Below are 18,315 nucleotides of genomic sequence, written 5' to 3'. Positions count from 1 at the left end.
TTGCTTAAGAAAAGAATGGACTGAGGCAAAATCAACCTGGTTAAAAAAAGTTTAAATTACAAAAATTGTTAACATGGCAAATGTTACGTGTATTTCATCACAATTAAGAATTTGAAAAGAAAGAGAGGACAGACCAACAGGGACTTAAAATATTGAGTTTATTACATATAAATCCATAAAACTGCTAACTTTTTCCTTTTTTCCCCCCTCAGCTTTATTGAGATACAATTAACAGAAATTTTACTAGTTTAAGATTCACTATGCTTATTTTTAAGAAGTAAAATATAAGTCTGAAAGTTTCATCTAGCAATTGGAAAACTATGAGAAGTGATAGGTTTGAAAAAGAGCCAATGAGAAAATAAAATAAATGAAAGTGAAAGCTCACTGGACATGTTGAACACTAGACTGAAAACAGCCGACAGATCAGTGAACTGGGGAGCTAAGTCAGAAGAAATAAGTCCTGAAGTTCAGAAAGACAAAAAAAAAATGGGAGGTATAAGGCAAGGGAAAGACAGGGTAAGAAAGAAGATACAGTGTTCTAACATACATGTTGTTGAGTCTCCGGATGAGAGAGAGTAGAGGCAATTGCTAAATAATGATTGAAAGTTACGTAAAAATAACAATGGATAGTCATAGACTCAAGAAGCCTAACAAATCCCAAGCATGATAAATACAAAGAAATTCTCATTTACACTCATTTTAGTAAAACTGCAGAAAGTCTAAAGGATGTACATCAGACAGAGAAAAAATGATTCCTGATTTGCAAAAAAGGAATGAAGAGCAAAGAGAGTAGTAAATAGTGGGTAACTCTCAATATTTACTGAGTAACTCTCTTAAAAAGAAGAGTGTGTTGTGTGGTTTTAAAAGACAGAATTTAAATACTTAACAAAAAAGGTAGGCAAGTTGCGAGTGGAGAAATGGTAGTAGTCTAAGAAGGAAGGGAAACATATTGATTACCATTAATATCTGACAAATTAAAGATACATGTTTAGTTTCTAGAGAACCAGCAGAGACTTGCATGTCATCCACAGTTACAGTTAGAAAATAATAAGCAATAAAAGACTAGAATTGAGTATAGGGACCAATGAAAAACAGAAAACTGCATGGCAGGGCCGGCCCCAACTTTAGTAGCAATTGCATTAAACTTACCAGAAATAAAAGGCTTCGCTTAAATGCGAAAATTTCAGATTAGATTTTTTTTAAACTAAAGCTTTCTCTCCTTCCCATTCCCTTTGTATCCTGAAAAATAGCTTCCAAAAGCTTTGGGCTTCCCTGGTGGCTCAGAGGGTAAAGAATCTGCCTGCAATGTGGGAGACCCAGGTTTGATCCCTCAGTTGGGAAGAGCCCCTGGAGTAGGAATCGGCAACCCACTCCAGAATTCTTGCCTGGAGAATTCCATGGACCGAGAAGCCTGGCGGGCCATAGTCCATGAGGTCGCAAAGAGTCAGACATGACTGAGACTAACACACCAGGTGAGCAACTGTTTGCATGAGGAAGGGGACTACAGCAGCCCAGAGTGGGTTGAGTCTGGTGAGAAGGGCATTCACACAATGACTGAGGGCCTGTTTTTTCTTGGGGTGACAGTCCAAGAAGAATTACGAGGGTGTCCATGGCGGGGGGGGGGGGGGGCAACCCAGCACAGTATGTGAGGTCCCACACGTGGTAAGGAGGGTGCTCAGAATGCAGAGGGGCAACCTGGCATGAGGGCATAGCCTAGGTGGAGTGAGAAGGATTTCACATGGGAGAGCTGCTTGGCATGTTTGATCAGAGCCTGAGTTAAGTGAGGAAAGTCTCTCCAAGAAGAGAGCAGCCTGGCATGAAGTGTCAGAGCCAGAGGCATTTTTTCAGTCCATCAGGGGCTGTCAATAATGTGACGGTCAAAAATGGACTAAAATTAAGTAGTCTAACTTAAAGAGAGGAAAGAGGAGATTCTAAATTTCAGGAAAGAACTAGATATTAATACTATCAAACAAAAGAAGAGCATGTGTGTGTCAGTCGCTCAGTCGTGTCCGACTCTTTGGGATCCCATGGGCTGTAGCCCGGCAGGCTCCTCTGTCCATGGGATTCTCCAGGCAAAAATAATGTAGTGAGTTGCCATTCCCTTTCCCAGGGGATCTTCTCAATCCAGGTGGATTTTTTTTTCTAACCATCTGAGCCACAAGGGAAGCAAAAAAGAGCATAACAGATTTGAAAGGAAGCAAGTAAGAATACTAAAGTAAAAAAACACAATAAATGTAATTGTAAGTTGATGCATACTTTTACTTTTGGGGGGTTTTTTTGGCTGCATGCCAACCAGGCGTCAAACCTGTGCCCCCTACATTGGGAGCGTGGAGTCTTAACTGCCAGGAAGACCCCCAATGGGTAGTTTTAATAGCAAACTAGACACAGCTAGGTAAACTGGAAAATCAAAAGACATATCCAGAAAGAAGCATGAGAAATAAAAAGAAAATACAAAGAATATAGGGTATGTGATGAAACGTCAACAAGAAGGGAAATTCGCAAAGGACATACAGGACTTCTTTGCACTATTCTTTAAATTTCTCTGTTAGGGAAATTATTTCAAAAAATTTTAAAATATACTTAGATATACTTCACACTATAGTCCAAGCTTTATGACAAGTTTTTGATATAACAATAAGGATAATATCTTTATAAAGTTAAAACCAGGTTTAATAATTTGTTAAGGTGCTGACCAGAGTTATAACTCCAAGGTCACTACCAGTCTCATTCTCTAATTAACACACAGAGGACAGTGACATTGAAACATAAAACATACACTCTACTATATTCAGAAAGACAGTGGTGACGTCACTTCTAGACGCCCAGTGAGTCTTAGTTGGAAGAAACTGGGGAGGAGTCACTGCTCAGTAGGCCTCCTGGAACCCAAAGGAACTAAAGTGTTGACAAGGCAGGCTAAAGACCAGGCACTTGGAGAAGGTTCCTTCACTGAAGAACTTTAGAATGTAGTTTGGGTTAAAATGGAATCCAGTAAACAACAATTTTAATTTTTTTCACTGGAGTATGATGTACTTACAAAAATGTAAATCATAATCTGGTTCACCAGCTTATGCCAAAGTAAACCCATTGTAAAACCATCACTCAGCTCATGACCTGGAGGTAACCAGAATGTCCTCTCCACGCCTTCTCTAATCCTTACTGCTTCCCAGTCCTAGAGCTGCTCTGTCATCCTCGTGACTTACTGCACCGGAAATTCTTCTACCAGTTCTAATAATACTCTAAACTGCCATAGGGTTTCAGCATTGAGTTTTACTTTTAAAACTCAATTTCCTTTTGTTTTTCTGCATATACAGAACTCAGACCCAAGGTAGAAATTCTGAGCATTCACTAAGTTTTATAAAACTTAGAACAAATGGCATAGTCCAGTTCTGGAAAAGCCATTCGACAAGGGTGAATTTCACAGCTCAACTTGAAAAGTTCTTTCCCTTGGTCAGTCGCTCTGGAAAGAAACAACTCCAGTAGCCAATCCATACTGATTCCATAAAGTTATTAGACATCTATGATGGGCCACAATAATACACTAAGGTCTTAGTAGCACAAGGAAATTACTCTGTTCTCATGTGACAACATCAGCTAAATGAAGTTAAAATGAGCCACTGCCTACTTAAACACAAGTTAAACATAACTACTGGTTTCAAACTCTGAGTAATCAAGTATTACTTGCAGAAAGTGACTAATAGCCACTACCACTAGAATTAATATAGTAAAGATGAAAACGGCAAAATTGGACAATTGGCCAGAGCAGAAGGGTGCTCCCTTCCAGGCATCCCTGTTGGTTCTCGCTTATTGTTAGCAAAGGTTAAGACCAAGCCCTGTAAACTTTTGAGCAAATAAAGCCAAAGGTGAGAAAAAGAATCCTATCTGGGAGACCTCCAAGACAGTGAAAAAACCATATGATTTTTCAAGGTCAACTGTTAGCCAGAAAGATTCATAACAGTCTTCAGCAACAGTAAGACAATGTCTTACATAAATCTATTTGTCCTAAGATCCTACGAAGGCTCTCTAGGTACACATACTCTGCTTGAAGTCTCATTCTGTAGCTATGCAGCCATATGCACAGACTATCTAACTAATTCCCATCAATGAAGAAGTACCATCTGTAAAACTCTGGCTTCCTAGATCTACCAGGCAGTTAAATACATCCTTGGCAACTATTTTGAGGAAGCTGAAATTCTAAGCGCCATAACTTTAAAAAATCTGGTAGAGTCTTAGATGAAAGATAAGCTCTAAAAACAAACGCATTCCTGCTTTGTGAGAATTTGACAAAAGTACTACGGTGAGTCCTATAGGGAAAGGAATGGAGCTTCCCAGGTGGCTCAGTGGCAAAGAATCCACCTGCCAATGCAGGGAGATGAGGGTTTGATCTCTGGGTAGGGAAGATCCCTTGGAATAGGAAATGGCTACCCACTCCAGTATTCTTGCCTGAAAAATCCCATGGACAGAGGAACCTCGCAGGCTGTACAATCCATAGATAGGGTCACAAAGAGTAGGACATGATGAGGCCACAGAGCACAAGTGTGGTGGGGAAAGGAATAGTGAACCCTGCTGCCCTCTAGTGTGAATATAAGAACTGCACGTCCCGCGGCTGCCGCTACTGCTAAGTCGCTTCAGTCGTGTCCGACTCTGTGCAACCCCATAGGTTGAAGCCCACGAGGCTCCCCCGTCCCTGGGATTCTCCAGGCAAGAACATTGGAGTGGGTTGCCATTCCCTTCTCCAACATGTCCTGCTCAAAAGACCCAAAGGACAGGCCTGACACCAAAAAAGCAGGAAAGTTTGAATCTTTTACAGTCATTGTGATTATTGCTGTTTTGGTGTATATGTTTATTTTTCTGTTTACCATGCTTTTTCTTTACTTATATTCTGCCTTCTGTTCAATTCATAGTTTTATTTTTCTCTGTCTTGGAGAACTGTATTTCTATTTCTTTAGTAGTTATATTTATATTTCCTTTATACTCTAAATAAAAATTTTTAACAAAATCCTATTCACCATCTTATCTTCCTCCTAAGTAAGACCTTACTTCTTCTGAATCAGGGGTGGTCATTATTACCCTAAGTGTTGGTGTATCTGCTCATGATGTGCTTGCTCAATAACTGTATTTTTAATTTCTAGGATTTCTAACTGGTTCTTTAAAATTTGCCATTTCATTTCTGATCACTTGTTTCATAATTTCTTTCAGTAAAAGTATCTTTCCTTTATGTCTCTGAGTATTCCAAACATACTTAAAAGGTTTTAGTTCACGCCATTATTTTCATTTCAATTACAATGAATTCATCTCTTGATTCTGACTTTGTAGGTTATTTTTCTTTTGGCTAAGTTTTCTTGTATGCTTTAACATTAGTAAAGTGAGACTCTGTTTGCACCATGAAATTTGGGAGCCAGGAGATCCAGTCACCAAGTGAGAGGGTCGCTGGATTTAGGTCTGGGTTCAGTGTTGTGTCTGCTTCCTAAGTATTCAACTTCACATAAACTATGTCTTCACGCACAGATGGGATGAAGTTTTTTCCAATATTAAGTTTAGGGAGCCCTACCTAAATTCCTAATTGCAAGTTGCAATCCAGGCCCCACATAGCCACATTCCCTCAATCGGTTACTTTCTAAGTTACAAACTCCAGACTGCCTCTATTTCTGAACTCATAGCCTGCCCGGCAAGATTACAGTAGTTTGTTCATGGTCAACAAAATTGTTTATCTTGTTTTTGAATATGGATATGTTATTTCAACCTTTTCTGATTAATTTTTCCATGTGTTTGGAGCAGAGGGAATAGCATCAAAGTGTGTACTATCTTGACAAGAAGTCAGTTTCATTCACTTTTTAAAAAAATGTTGGTCCTTAGGCAGTACCATGGTTAATAGTGATGGCTAAAAAGTGGCCTGGTAGCTGTACATTCTCTTTCCAGTTTTATCAAAAAATATTTTATAAGGTTGGGGATAACTGACTTGTACAATTTGGCCAATGACGTTAACTAGAGCTTCTGTTTGAAATAACTCATTTTGTGTTTACCGCATACCAAAACACGTGATACTTCATTACCTAAATTCCCCTATTTCTGCACTTTGAGGCTCAAAAAATTAATCCATGGAAAGTCAATACATCAATAAAATATAATCATGCTTTGATGCTGCAGTGGTACCAAACTTAAAATATGGGTACGAGGGAGAGAGGAGAGGGACAAGGGTAAAATTTACCCCAAAGAACTTACAGTGAACAGTGACAAAAATGATACTAAGGATTTACTAGCTTTCTAAAGTATGATACTGGTTTTGTTATTACACTGAATAAAATGAGTCTTCTAAAGATGCGCCCTGGAATTGTTACAGATGAAATGGTATCTGATTAAAAGAATCTGGGGTGGTAGACACTGGCTGATCTGGATGTAAAGATGAAACAGTTTTGGCCTTGAGTTGATAATTGTTAAAACTAGCTGGGAAAGATGGGGACCATGGGTGTTCATTGTCAGGATCTGGGCACATGCAGGTCTGGAATTTTAACCTGCTGCTGCTGCTGCTAAGTCACTTCAGTTGTATCCGACTCTGTGCGACCCCATAGACGGCAGCCCACCAGGCTCCCCCGTCCCTGGGATTCTCCAGGCAAGAACACTGGAGTGGGTTGCCATTTCCTTCTCCAGTGCAGGAAAGTGAAAAGTGAAAGTGAAGTCGCTCAATCGTGTCCAACTCTTAGCAACCCCATGGACTGCAGCCTACCAGGCTCCTCCGTCCATGGGATTTTCCAGGCAAGCGTACTGGGGTGGGGTGCCATTCCCTTCTCCCAAACTAACTCTAACAACACCTTAATCTTGGTCCTATAGACTCCAGAACTACAAGAAAACAAATTTCTGTTGTTTAAATCACCTGGTCTTTGATATTTTGTTCTGATAGTCCAAGCAGACTATCGCAGATGTATTCTACTTTATTTAATTTCCTGATAAGAGATGTGGGGATTTTTAAAATTAAATGTAAGGTAGCAATGACTTTATCACATATATATTATGATTATGCTTAGATATACTCTTAGAACTGAAATGTGTCAAAGGGCACACACATCTTAAATCTGATTCAGCCAACCACTCTTTTTAAAAAAGTACTATTTACTGTCCCCTCAATACGAATGCATGTTTCCCTAAACTGGAACCAGTTTGCCACGTAACAACGCTCCCTCATTCAACAACACTTATTCAGTATCTATTTCTGAATAGTACCAGGCACTGTGCAATGTGTTTAGGATATAGTGGTGAACAAAGGATTAAGTCCTTGACCTCAAGGATCTGTATTCTAGGTGGAAACGGGAGCTAAGGATACACATATAAATACACAAGATGGCCTGGGAAGGCTGTCTCTGAGAACATCTAAGCAGAGACCCAGATGCAAAGAGGAAACACATCTTACCAATACTTGAAGGAAGAATGGCAAGAGCGTTTCGTGGTTTTAATTGTCTTTTTAAAATAAGCAAAGTTGGGAGTTCCCCGGGGGGCTAGTGGTCAGGATTTGGTGCTTTCACAGCCATATCCCTGGCCCAGGTTCAGCCCCTAGCAGGGAAACTGAGATCCCTGCAGCCCCTTAAGCTTGTGAGGCATGGCCTAAAATGAAGACAAAAGCAAGCTGCAATTCTATTCCTCACATACACCCCAAACAACAGAAAACAAACAGGTGTCCCAGTACTTGTGCACCAACGTTCACAGCAGCACTGTTCTCAACAGGGCCACTATACAGGGAAGAATAAACAGCCCAAAGCAAGGCTGCGAAGGATAAGTAGGAAACTGTCAGAAGACGTGGAGACGTTTCTAGAGAAGTTAGCAAAGAATGAAATCTAGGGACTGGACAGTGATAAGGGGAAAAAAAGGCAGTGATAAGGGCATAAGACTAGGCAGTGACTAGGACATAAAAAGTGAAATATGGGTGGGGGGAGGGAAAAGACAGACACTAACGGGCACTTACCTTTATATAAAATGGGTCATTTTATCAGCCTCACCAGATACAGCCACTCATTAAGTATAGTCCCACGGCTCAAGAACAGGAAAAAACCTTCAGGGAAAAAACTAGAAACATAAAATGTGCAATAAGGAAAAGTGCTTAGAACATTCCACTTGTACCTCTTTCAGGCCTTCCTCTAGCTTTTAAGACATGTGCATGCTTTTCTCATCCTCTCTTCAGACTAGAATTTTCTCTGGAGCAGGCACCGCGCCGTGTCTTTGTCATTTAACATTCTCAACAGCACTTCAAGCGCAATCTGAATGAGGCTGAATCTATCACCTCCAGTTTAATCGTATTAACATAATCCCTCTAGGCTTTCCTGGTGGCTCAGAGGTTAAAGCGTCTGCCTGCAACGCGGGAAACCTGGGTTCGATCCCTGGGTCAGGAAGATCCCCTGGAGAAGGCAATGGCACCCCACTCTAGTATTCTTGCCTGGAGAATCCCATGGATGGAGGAGCCTGGTGGGCGACAGTCCATGGGGTCGCAGAGTCGGACACGACTGAGCGACTTCACTTCTAGTCACCTGGGTACAACCTCAAAGTCATCCCTCCACACTCCTATGGCCAGAGACCAGTCTGGTGCTCTACAATCACCCTCTCATCTCTCTTGTCTTTTTCACTGCTGAGCACAGTTTAGTTCCTCATTACACTCATCTAATTAGTATCCTAGCTAATATTTTTCCAGCTGGTTCTATCCTCACACTTCCATAATAGTGTCCCTAAAATGGAACAATCATTCTACTCTACTTAGAACTGTAAAAATGTCTTACAAAGAAATAGATTAAAGTAAAAATCCTAGTGTAGGAGAATGGATACATGTATATGTATGGCTGAGGCCTTTTGCTGTTCACCTGAAACTGTCACAACATTGTTAACTGGCTATACTCCAATACAAAATTTTAAAAAGTTAAAAAAATCCTAGTGTAGCATCGCTAACTCTACTTTTTCTGCTCTATCTCCTCTAAAGAACTTTCACATATCCAGCCCTCTGGTCACACTAAACTACTGAATATTCTAAGGATTTCCCCTGTGTTCTGCCTGCATGCCTTTGCCCACAGGGTTCTCTCATCTTGGAATACTTTATACTTCCTCCCCAGCATGTACAACTTTCTTTTTGCTTGACGCAGACTTTCATCTTCTCTACTAGGCCTTAAGCCCCTTGGGGGCAGGATCCTTGTATCCTCTACACCTGCTTATCAACTGCTTTCTATCAATATTCATGCACAGATCATCCTCACGCGTCATAGCACCACGCCCTGCTCAAAACAGGTGACAATTATTTAAAAGAACGATGTTCCATGCTCACCTCCCTCACCCTTCTGTCCAACGCAGAGAGAAAGTAAATAATAATAAATACTTGTTGAATTTGTGTGTTTAGACAAAAATAACGGGATATGGCCACATCTTAAAAGCACATTTTAAGTCCTTCCAGCTGAAAATGGTGACCCAGCTTCAGAGCTATCCCCTACCGAGATTTCTCCTTTTGAAGCTGGAATTCACTGAACTCACACAGGAGTAGCCTCACTTCGAGGACAGAACAGAGCTTAAGGCCCTTTCTCACTTCCGAGCCGTGAGGGCGGAGAGGGAGGGGGCGTGACCTTCACAGCCGCCCAGCAGCACTCCGACCTGCAAGGGCCCCCTGGTCCTTTCCCTAGCGGAGTACTGTTTCCGACGCGCCATCACGTAGATTTCACCCTCGTAACAATCTCGTGAGGCAGAAATTCTCATCACCTCCCTGAAGAAACAAGATCTGAGGCGGGGTGGGGAGAGGGAGATGGAAAAGCTAGAAGAGGCGTGGCAACGAGCCGCGGCGAAGCAGGCGGGTGGGAGCCTAGGACTCGAGCGGGATGGATTTCGTTCCCGGCTCAGCCCTGATTCGAGCCCTGTGAGCTCACTAGCAGCGGGAGGCGCGGGGCGGGCGCGCAGACGACCCGAAGGCCCTCCCGCTCTCAGCCCAGAGGCGAAGCCTCTGTGAGAGCCGAGCGGCTCACACTCGCCCCCTCGGAGGCCCCAGAGCCCCCCGCGCGCCCGCCCCCTTCGCTTTACCCTGACGGAAGTCCCGCCTCGCCCGGCCGCCATTGGACCCGGCTTCGGGGGTGGGGGTGGGGGTGGGTCTCGCCGCGGGTTGGTGGCCCGGGGGCGTGAGCCCTGGGCGGCCACTGCGAGCCCCAGGCTAGGGGGACCTTGCTCAAGAGCCGCGAAGACGCGGGGATCGAGCGCGGAAGGCGGGGTTGCTGGGGGCCGGGGGCGGTGCGGGGCGCCGAACGCCGGCAGCCTGCGGGACTTCCGCCACGGGACCCGGAAGGGGCCGCGCCGCCGCTGGTGGGAGTTGTAGTCCGGCCGTGGTTGGGGGGGCCCGCGGCTCATGCGCGGTGCATCGAGGCTTGTTTCACATCTGTAACAACAGGTGAATTGGGCTTTTAATTCTCCCCTTTCGTGCCCCCACCCCCGAGGAGCTTCCCGCGGCCGGGGGTGGTCAGCGCGAGCAGTGGGTCCGGGTCCGACCGCCGGCTTGGCTGAGAGTGGGGCGGAGAAGCGGGCGGGCCCGAGGAGCAGGCCGGGCATCCTAGGCCTGCCCGGGAAGCCGGCCGGGCCGAGCCTTGAGCAGCCAGGCCTCGGCCTGCCGTTGCCATGGAGCCGGGGCGGGGGCGGGGGCCAGACCGGTCCGCCAGGGCGGGCCTCGTAGCCAGGGGCACCGCGGGGGCCGCGGGAGAAGCCGCTCGATTGGCGCAACGACGCCTCCGCCTCAGGGGATGCTCTGTTTCCCCGAGGCAGGGCCTGGAGGAAGCCCCCGGAGTGCCCTGGGACCTTTGTCTGCCCCCGTGCCGCCTGGACCGTTCGTCCAAAAAGAGGCCTGGTGCATTCGGGCCCCCCTGGTTTGCCCTCTTTTGCACCGACCTTGTCACTTGGGGAGGCCAAGGGGTGAGATGTTCTTTGTTTGCTAGTGGCGACTTGCCCCATTTTGCAGGGGAAGACCTAATGCATGTTGGGTCCTTTGTTTGCAGTGATCTGCAGTCCCAGGAGTCCTCAGAACCCCTGAGCCAGGAGTATGGCGTTAGCATGCTGTCTGGCTAGTCCTCGTGTAGCAACACTGGTCACCTTAATTATGATTTTGCAAGGCGGAGTTTGTCCACTTTGCAGTCCCCATCCACAGGGGCTTGTCATACACTTTAGCAAGTGGACTCCAAATGGCCAGTTGCAGATTCTCAACCTGTTTTTGGTTGCAACTGAACTGGTCAGAACGAAATGAGACATTGTTTGACGACTTCCCTTGCAGTTTCTTGGAAGGCGATAATTCCACTGCCATTGTGGGTCTTGACTACATCTTATAATTTACACTTAAGTCTTGGAGTTTCCAGGAGGGAGATTTTTTTTCCCCCTGATACAGTATTTCGGATTTCCATAGTGCTCTTTATCTATGTAGCCGTTTTAGGTGCATAAAATACACCCTTTGTTGTGTTTTCTGCTGTGTAGATTACCCCTTTACCTTGAAAAGATACTTACTCTCAAAGTGTTTTAATTTGTGGAACTGTGGTCCAAAGTTTATCAGGTGGACCTTCTTGCCTCTTTCAACCTTTGAAGATGTCAGTATAAAACAGTCTTCAAAGAATGAACCATGGACCTTGTAGGCAACAGCGTGACATCATGGAAGTAAGTAGTATAGTATAAGCATAGAAACTTTAGGAGCTCAGTGCCTTAACTGCGATTTGCATTCTGCCCTGAGGCAGTTATGGCATCCTGAGCAGGTTGTGTAAACTTCTCTGGGAAAATCTGCCTCCATTTCCTTCTCAGGGGAAACAGATTAAGTGAGATAAAATCTGTGGAAGTACTTTGTAAATGGTACTTTTACCAATACAAATGGGACTTAACAGTCTTGTTTTCATAACCTGAAAGAGCTTCTTTATCTAACTTAGATAGGTTTCTGTTATAGTCATAGGGGAGTCGAACTCAAAACTGAAGCAAGTTTTGCTCTGGGCTTGCAGAAAATGCTTTCAGGACTGTACATCCTTCTTTACCATGACATTGTATTTCTTGGTATCTTACAGGTTCGGATATAGGACAGCTCACAACTTGATGGGTATAGAGTGGGTCATGGCTGGTCCTGAAGTGAGGCCAAAGTGTACGATGTGTGTTTCACGCCACTAACAAAACTTGTCCTTGTGTGTTAGAGTTAGTAGATGAATTTCAATGGTCCGGAACAACTTTCTTCCCCTGTGGGGGCCATCACTTTAGTGACCCAGCGTTGTACTTCCCAGGAGGAGGCCCAGCCTCGTGATGAGGAATAGCAAAGAGAGAATTCAGCTCCAGTTCAAAAGGATACAAAATCAGAGACTGTCACTGCTCTTGTAAGGTAAGTTGATTTAGTCACACACACAGAGCAGTGGTGGCTCTCCTGCTCAGCCACACTGTGAAGCAAAAGGCATGTGTTAAATCCATTTGTGACTGTCTTGGAAGAAGGGTATCATTTAAAATTATACTCTCTCTCTATCCTTGAATCATCTCAGAGAAACTCTGTCTGGAGTTAGGTGGTGTTTCATTATGCAAGAAATCTTGACATAATATTGTTTTACTTTTCTCTAGATTATTTAAGAGAAACTCTAAACCACAAAGGTTTCTGACATAATACTGTATAACAGCGAAGGCAATTTTCTTTTAGATTTCTATGAAATTTCCTGTGAAGTATCTCTAAAAGATCCTATCTTGAATCTCATCATATATATTCTTTAAGACTGATACAGGAAAAGAGTGTCATATGAGCCTTGGTTGGCATACAGAGGATCAAGGGCTTTTTGAAAGCAAAACCAAGTCTATTTACAAGCAAATTAACTGAAAACGTCTTAGCGAGAAAGTATTGATTCTTCAATTAACAATCACTTAGATGTTTTAGATTGTATAATATTCAGATTTTCTTTAAAATCAGAATCTCAAATTCCACCTTTTTTCTTTTAATTTGGATAGAAAGAATCTATAGAATGTAACTAATTAAAGTAAATTGTATCATTGTTGATATTGTATTGAAGTTTTCTCTCTGAGCTACCATATCCTATCGGCTGAAATTTCCGGCATCCCTGGGGGAGAGGAGGCCATCAGGGCAGACCTGCTATGGACCTGAAAGATTCGTCCCCAGGTCAGCCCTCCACCCCCACCCCCCCACGATTTGAGAATGAGAGGGAATAGCAGGCAGGAGCAGGAGTGTAGGCACCGTTAGACTCCCAGTCACGCTGGATTTGCACATCATCGTGATTTGCTAAAATGTGTTAGATGTTTTTAAACTAATGCCACATAGGGTTACTGCACTGAGACAGGAGTAGTGCAGTATTAAAACCTGTGGGGACTTCCCGGCAGTCCAGTGGTTAAGACTCCGTAAGTCTGTAAGTGTGGAGTTGGAGTGTTTTTTAAAACAAAACTGTTACGCCAGAGGTGTTACTTTTGTGTACATTCGTGTTTTGGAGTCTCTAGGTATATTCCTAGTTAAATGTACTAATGAGCGAAATGCAGCAACGTTTTTGGCCGGCAGTTGAACTTTAACTTAACATTTGTTATTTCATAGAGATTCCGCCTTGAAAAGCCTTTTGTTTTGAATCACTCTTTGATACTGTCAGTGAAGTGCCATTCCTTGGGGGCTTGACTAGGTTTTCTGACAGCCCAGTACACCAGTTTGTCCATAAGGCCATCATCAGTCCCATTTCCTGACGCCATATGAGAAAAGGGGTCATGTAGGATTTCCTTTCTTCCCACACGTCCCAGGATAACTGCAGGTATTGTGATGAGGTGGAAATACGTGTCTCTCGTGATGAAATCATCCCCTTCTGTTTAGGAGGGATCGTGGAGTTTAGGACAGAGAAAAGAAGGAAGCTCTCAATTAGAAGCAAAGACGTGTAATTACTTAATAGTGGAGGTGGCCCTTCCATCCTTAAGACTGGAAGCAGTTGGGGCTCATTAGTGAAGAGCTTCATTTCTCTTGTGTTTTATACAGTGCTCTCTGTGTTACTGAAATCAGCTCTATGGTTCCTGAACCAAGAATGTTAACCACTTTTTTTCGGCCATCCTTCTTCTTAGGATTCCAGCTTTCCCTCCTGGCCAGAAATGTTCAGCCTGGACTCATTCAGAAAAGGTAAGGCTGTGACTGCACTTGTGGCCTCAGGCCTGTCTTCCCTGTGATGGGCAGCTGTGAACCCTGTGAAAATCCCTCCGGTGCATATCCACTGCTTACTGAAGTCCAACTGTTTTTCTAGGCCAATGTTCTACACCATTTCCTCTGTGAACCTTTCTTAATTCTATCAACCAAAAACAGTCTCTCTCCTTTCTGATTTCCTCAGCGCCGCCTCTGTACTTTGTCATGCATCCTCTCTCTGAACTACTCATTGCCTCACTAGATTAGAAGCTCCCTGCAGCCAGGGCCTGTTGAGCTCTTTTATCATCCATGGTACGTGGCATAGCATTTTGCACATAACAGACCTCAGTAAAAGCTGGTGGAAGTGGACTGAGTCAATGTTTTTTATTAGTGGTTAGAGAAGTTGCTGCAAGACTTGAAATCAGTGTCCTTGCAGCAGCTGGGGTGAGAGAGTTGCATAGGCAGTAGCAGAGTTGACCCTGGCAGGGCAAGAGGACAATGTCCAGGAGCTTCTTGGAGAAAGTGGTATAGCTGGTGAAGAGTCAAGGCACCAGATCGCAAAGGCATTGTATATCTTAGACAGGCGCGTGACTTTTCTGCTTTAAGGGAGTAAGGAGTAAAATGTCTGTCACCTGCATTAAAGCTGACCATGAGCCTCCTACCTGTACATATTTGACAAATAAGTGAGAACCGTAACAGACTATCTGTAACTGCTGATGAAAAAGATCCTCCCAGTTGTGTCTCCTCTCTGACTGGTGTCCCTGGAAGCCTGGAAAACCTTGGCCAGGTGGTGCCCTCTGTCGCTCACTGAATGGGGCCAAAAGGAGGATGGATGTTCCAGATCTCAGAGCCACCTCTTCCTTCCTGTCTCCTTGTTCGTTTCCAGCCGCTCCATCTGTTTTCATACTTCCTGAAAAAGCTAATTTTTGTCTTCCTCGTTGTGTTGGTTAACTCTGTCTAATAGGAAAACACTGAACTTGAGATGAACGTGGACAGCACATTTTGAGCTAAAAATTAAGTGCATTTAATTGCTCTGCGTTTATCTCCTCATCAATGGGTGTCGATGTCCACCCACTTGTAACAGTTGGATGAAAATGGGTTCTCTCCTGGTGGGAGTGTCTGAATTAACAATACTGATTTCTTAAAGAGATGGACAGCCCAATAAAATTAGAGTCCTCATCCTCCTCACTGTGGTAGGGACATGGTACCAGGTGAGAGAGTTTCGGGGCAAATTTGCTTTCTAGCCTTTTCGACTTCACTTTCTAGGCTGGAAATTGATTTGTTCAAGCGGTTTTCCATCAGGGATGACACTGTTAACTCTCATCTTAGTGGGAGGCAGCAGAACCTGACTGAGCCAAAGCTGCCGACCCCGATGCCCAATTTACATCAGGCTTCTGTGTCTCACTGGCCCAGGAGGCTTGGGTGGAGACCAAGCCTTGCTGTGCCTTCTTCTTCACTATCTAAGTGGTCATAGGGTTGTTCTAAGGATCAGATGAGTTAATATGTATAAAGAGCTTAGAACAGTGCCTGACACCTGGTAAATTCACAAATCCATGGTATTAACTAGTTTGAGGACATAGTAATCAGACACAGTCTGAATTTGGGGCCTTGCTTTCCACACAGTTTAGTATTTTTACCAAGAGCTGTCTTATGCTTGAAGGTCTTCAGGAAAACCATTAATCAGAGAGAGGAGCTTATTTGAATATTTTCCTTCAGGCAGACCTATCTTTTCGTGGCTGTGAGGCTGAATACCTTCTCCTGTCTTCTGAATGTGGCTCTCATGTTTGGCTTGCATCACGACCTTGACAGTTGGTCATGAGGCCTCCCAGTTGGCACTAGTGGTAAAGAACCCACCTGCCAATGTAGGGGATGAAAGAGACACAGTTTTGATTCCCGGGTCGGGAAGATCCCCCACAGGAGAGCATGGCAACCCACCCAACCCACTCCCAGCATTCTTGCCTGGGAAATCCCATGGGCAGAGAAGCCTGGCGGGCTACAGTCCACGGGGTCACCAAGAGTTGGACATGGCTGAGCGACTTAGCACACACACGCCCAGCCTTGTGACACTCACTGTTGTATAGCTCTTCTTTATCTCCTAGGGAGTTTTCTGTGTTTCTTTGTTCCTCGTGGTGAAATTATGCGCTCCCTAGGGCATTATGAATCTTGAGAGAAAATGTTAACATGGTGTAAAGTTTGAGTCAAACTGGCTAGGGTTCCAATTTGGTCCCCATTAACACTAACAAGGTGTTAACTTACCTGTTTCCCTACCTTTAGGGGTGCAGCGAAGATAGAGGTGATACATGAAAAGCTTTTGGTTGTAGTCTGTCCCTGGCCCTTAGCCATGGGTTGGCAGGCACTTGATAAATGTGAGTTAATCTGTTTGGGGTAACAGCCATATAGCTCATGTTTTTCTGGAGAGAGACAGCCTAGCTGCAATATGCAGTGTGCTGTATGGCTGCAAAATTGAGGACCTGCTCTGTACAAGCCACTAGGGTGGAGATAGGTGTGTTTCAGAGACGATTTCTGGTGCTCGGGGGTTTATGTTCTCAATGGGCTGGGCCTTTTTATGGTTCTGAAGGTAATGGCCCTAGCAATTCCCTGAAGCATTATAGACAGTGGCCCAGTGGGTCTTGTGGCTACCATCTTTCCTATTATGTAATTAAACAAAGCTGCCAACGTCTGCCAACTAGAAAACTTGTGTGCCTGGTAACTAACCTGTTATTAACTTTGCCAGCATCTTAACAGTTTTCTTGTCTCAGCTGTAATGCCATCTGAAGCATGCCACAAAGAGCAAGCTGAGTCTTTCTTTTACAGTCCACAAAAAACTTTGAAAAATACCATATCAACCTCAAGAATGTGCAATTTTCCTCCAGCTCCAGTGGTCAGAAGAGGACTTTGTGATGTTGTTGTGGAATTGTAACAACCTTCCCCCAGTTACTGGAAATGCTTAATGGAATAAAATAATCATCAAATCACTTATTCTTTTTTTTCCCCCAAGCCAGCACCCTTGGATATGAATGAAGACCTTCCTCAGTCAGGAAAGGAAAGGTTCAGTTTACAACCTTAGCTTCAAGACAGAGCCAGAATTAATTCCAAGATAAACCTTGATCTTAGGCACTTGGTTCCAGAAGTAACAGCATTTCTGCTGTGACTCCACCTGTGTTTTCCGCAAAATCACACACCTATATATAATGTTTTAAGAGGGTTTATGGCAGAAATCGGAGAAGGCAATGGCACCCAACTCCAGTACTCTTGCCTGGAAAATCCCATGGATGGAGGAGCCTGGTAGGCTGCAGTCCATGGGGTCTTGAAGAGTTGGACACGACTGAGCAACTTCCCTTTCACTTTTCTCTTTCATGCACTGGAGAAGGAAATGGCAACCCACTCCAGTGTTCTTGCCTGGAGAGTCCCAGGGACGGGGGAGCCTGGTGGGCTGCCATCTATGGAGTCGCACAGAGTCGGACACGACTGAAGCGACTTAGCAGCAGCAGCAGCAGCATGGCAGAAATAGAGTTGAGGCAATACACTGGCAATATGACCAGGATATGACAAAACTGTCATGGGCGACTAGGAAGGAGCTTTGGCCCACCGAGGCAGGCGGCTTACTGTGATGCTGAAAATGTACAAGGAGCCTTCAGAAAGCAGAGTGGCAGCTGCTGAGACGGAGACGGAGTCCTGAGCCCTGCGGGGCTAACCCTGAAGCAGAGAGTGCTGCTGGGAATGTAGGGGAGGGGGCCTTGAGTGCAAGTCGGTGCTTCCCCCATCACTGTACTATGAAAAAAATTTCAGAAATACTGAAATGTTGAAGCACTTGTATAGTGAGCACCTGTGTGTCTACCACCTCGATCCCCTGCAGGCACTTGACTTTAATTTTTAAAAAAATAAAGCTGAAGGGGCTTTTACTTTTCCTGTTGAAAATGATCATCCCACTCCCACCTTTCAGTTCCTTTGCCTTAGCAGAATTAGATTTGAACCAAAGGTTCTTACATTTCACTGAGGTCATTCCCCCACATTTGCCAATCATATATGAGCTAATTTGCATGATGGAAAGAGGCAACATTTTTGCACTGTGGGCTGTTTCTCAAGTGTGTAGAGTGTGTGTGACTGTCTCTCCCTGCTCCTTTTCTCCCCCATTTATTGTAGCAAAACCTGTGGGGCGGAGAGCAGAGAGCTCATGCACCTTTCCCCCCAGACTGGTGTTCTCTGATGTTGTC

General features: G+C 44.4%; 1 protein-coding gene and 1 long non-coding RNA gene across 19 annotated transcripts in view; one reads left to right on the top strand and one right to left on the bottom strand.

Annotated features, from left to right (window-relative positions):
- Positions 1-141: 141 nt before the first annotated feature.
- LOC132658188 (uncharacterized) lies at positions 142-10,279 on the bottom strand. The gene is made up of 2 exons (XR_009597453.1): positions 10,033-10,279; positions 142-8,052 (listed from the first exon to the last, which is right to left on the bottom strand). It is a non-coding gene; the product is annotated as an uncharacterized LOC132658188 (long non-coding RNA).
- Positions 10,280-10,317: 38 nt separating this feature from the next.
- Positions 10,318-18,315, top strand: part of DHX30 (DExH-box helicase 30) — a 28,912-nt gene continuing 20,914 nt past the window's right edge. The window contains exons 1-5 of one of the 18 annotated variants that reach the window (XM_042236312.2): positions 10,318-10,393; positions 12,033-12,106; positions 12,243-12,337; positions 13,008-13,114; positions 14,047-14,101. In XM_042236312.2, coding sequence (XP_042092246.1) covers positions 13,090-13,114; positions 14,047-14,101 — 80 coding nt within the window. In that variant the 5' untranslated portion in view covers positions 10,318-10,393; positions 12,033-12,106; positions 12,243-12,337; positions 13,008-13,089. Of the gene's footprint in view, positions 12,338-13,007; positions 13,115-14,046; positions 14,102-18,315 lie in introns of all 18 variants that reach the window. The other 17 variants (XM_042236311.2, XM_042236309.2, XM_027957699.3 and 14 more) reach the window with 17 other exon arrangements.

This window comes from Ovis aries, chromosome 19, assembly GCF_016772045.2.
Source record: "Ovis aries strain OAR_USU_Benz2616 breed Rambouillet chromosome 19, ARS-UI_Ramb_v3.0, whole genome shotgun sequence".
In the NCBI taxonomy this organism is placed as follows: domain Eukaryota; kingdom Metazoa; phylum Chordata; class Mammalia; order Artiodactyla; family Bovidae; genus Ovis; species Ovis aries.
The sequence above is the reverse complement of the archived record's forward strand: the minus strand, read 5'-3'. Positions and strand labels throughout refer to the sequence as shown.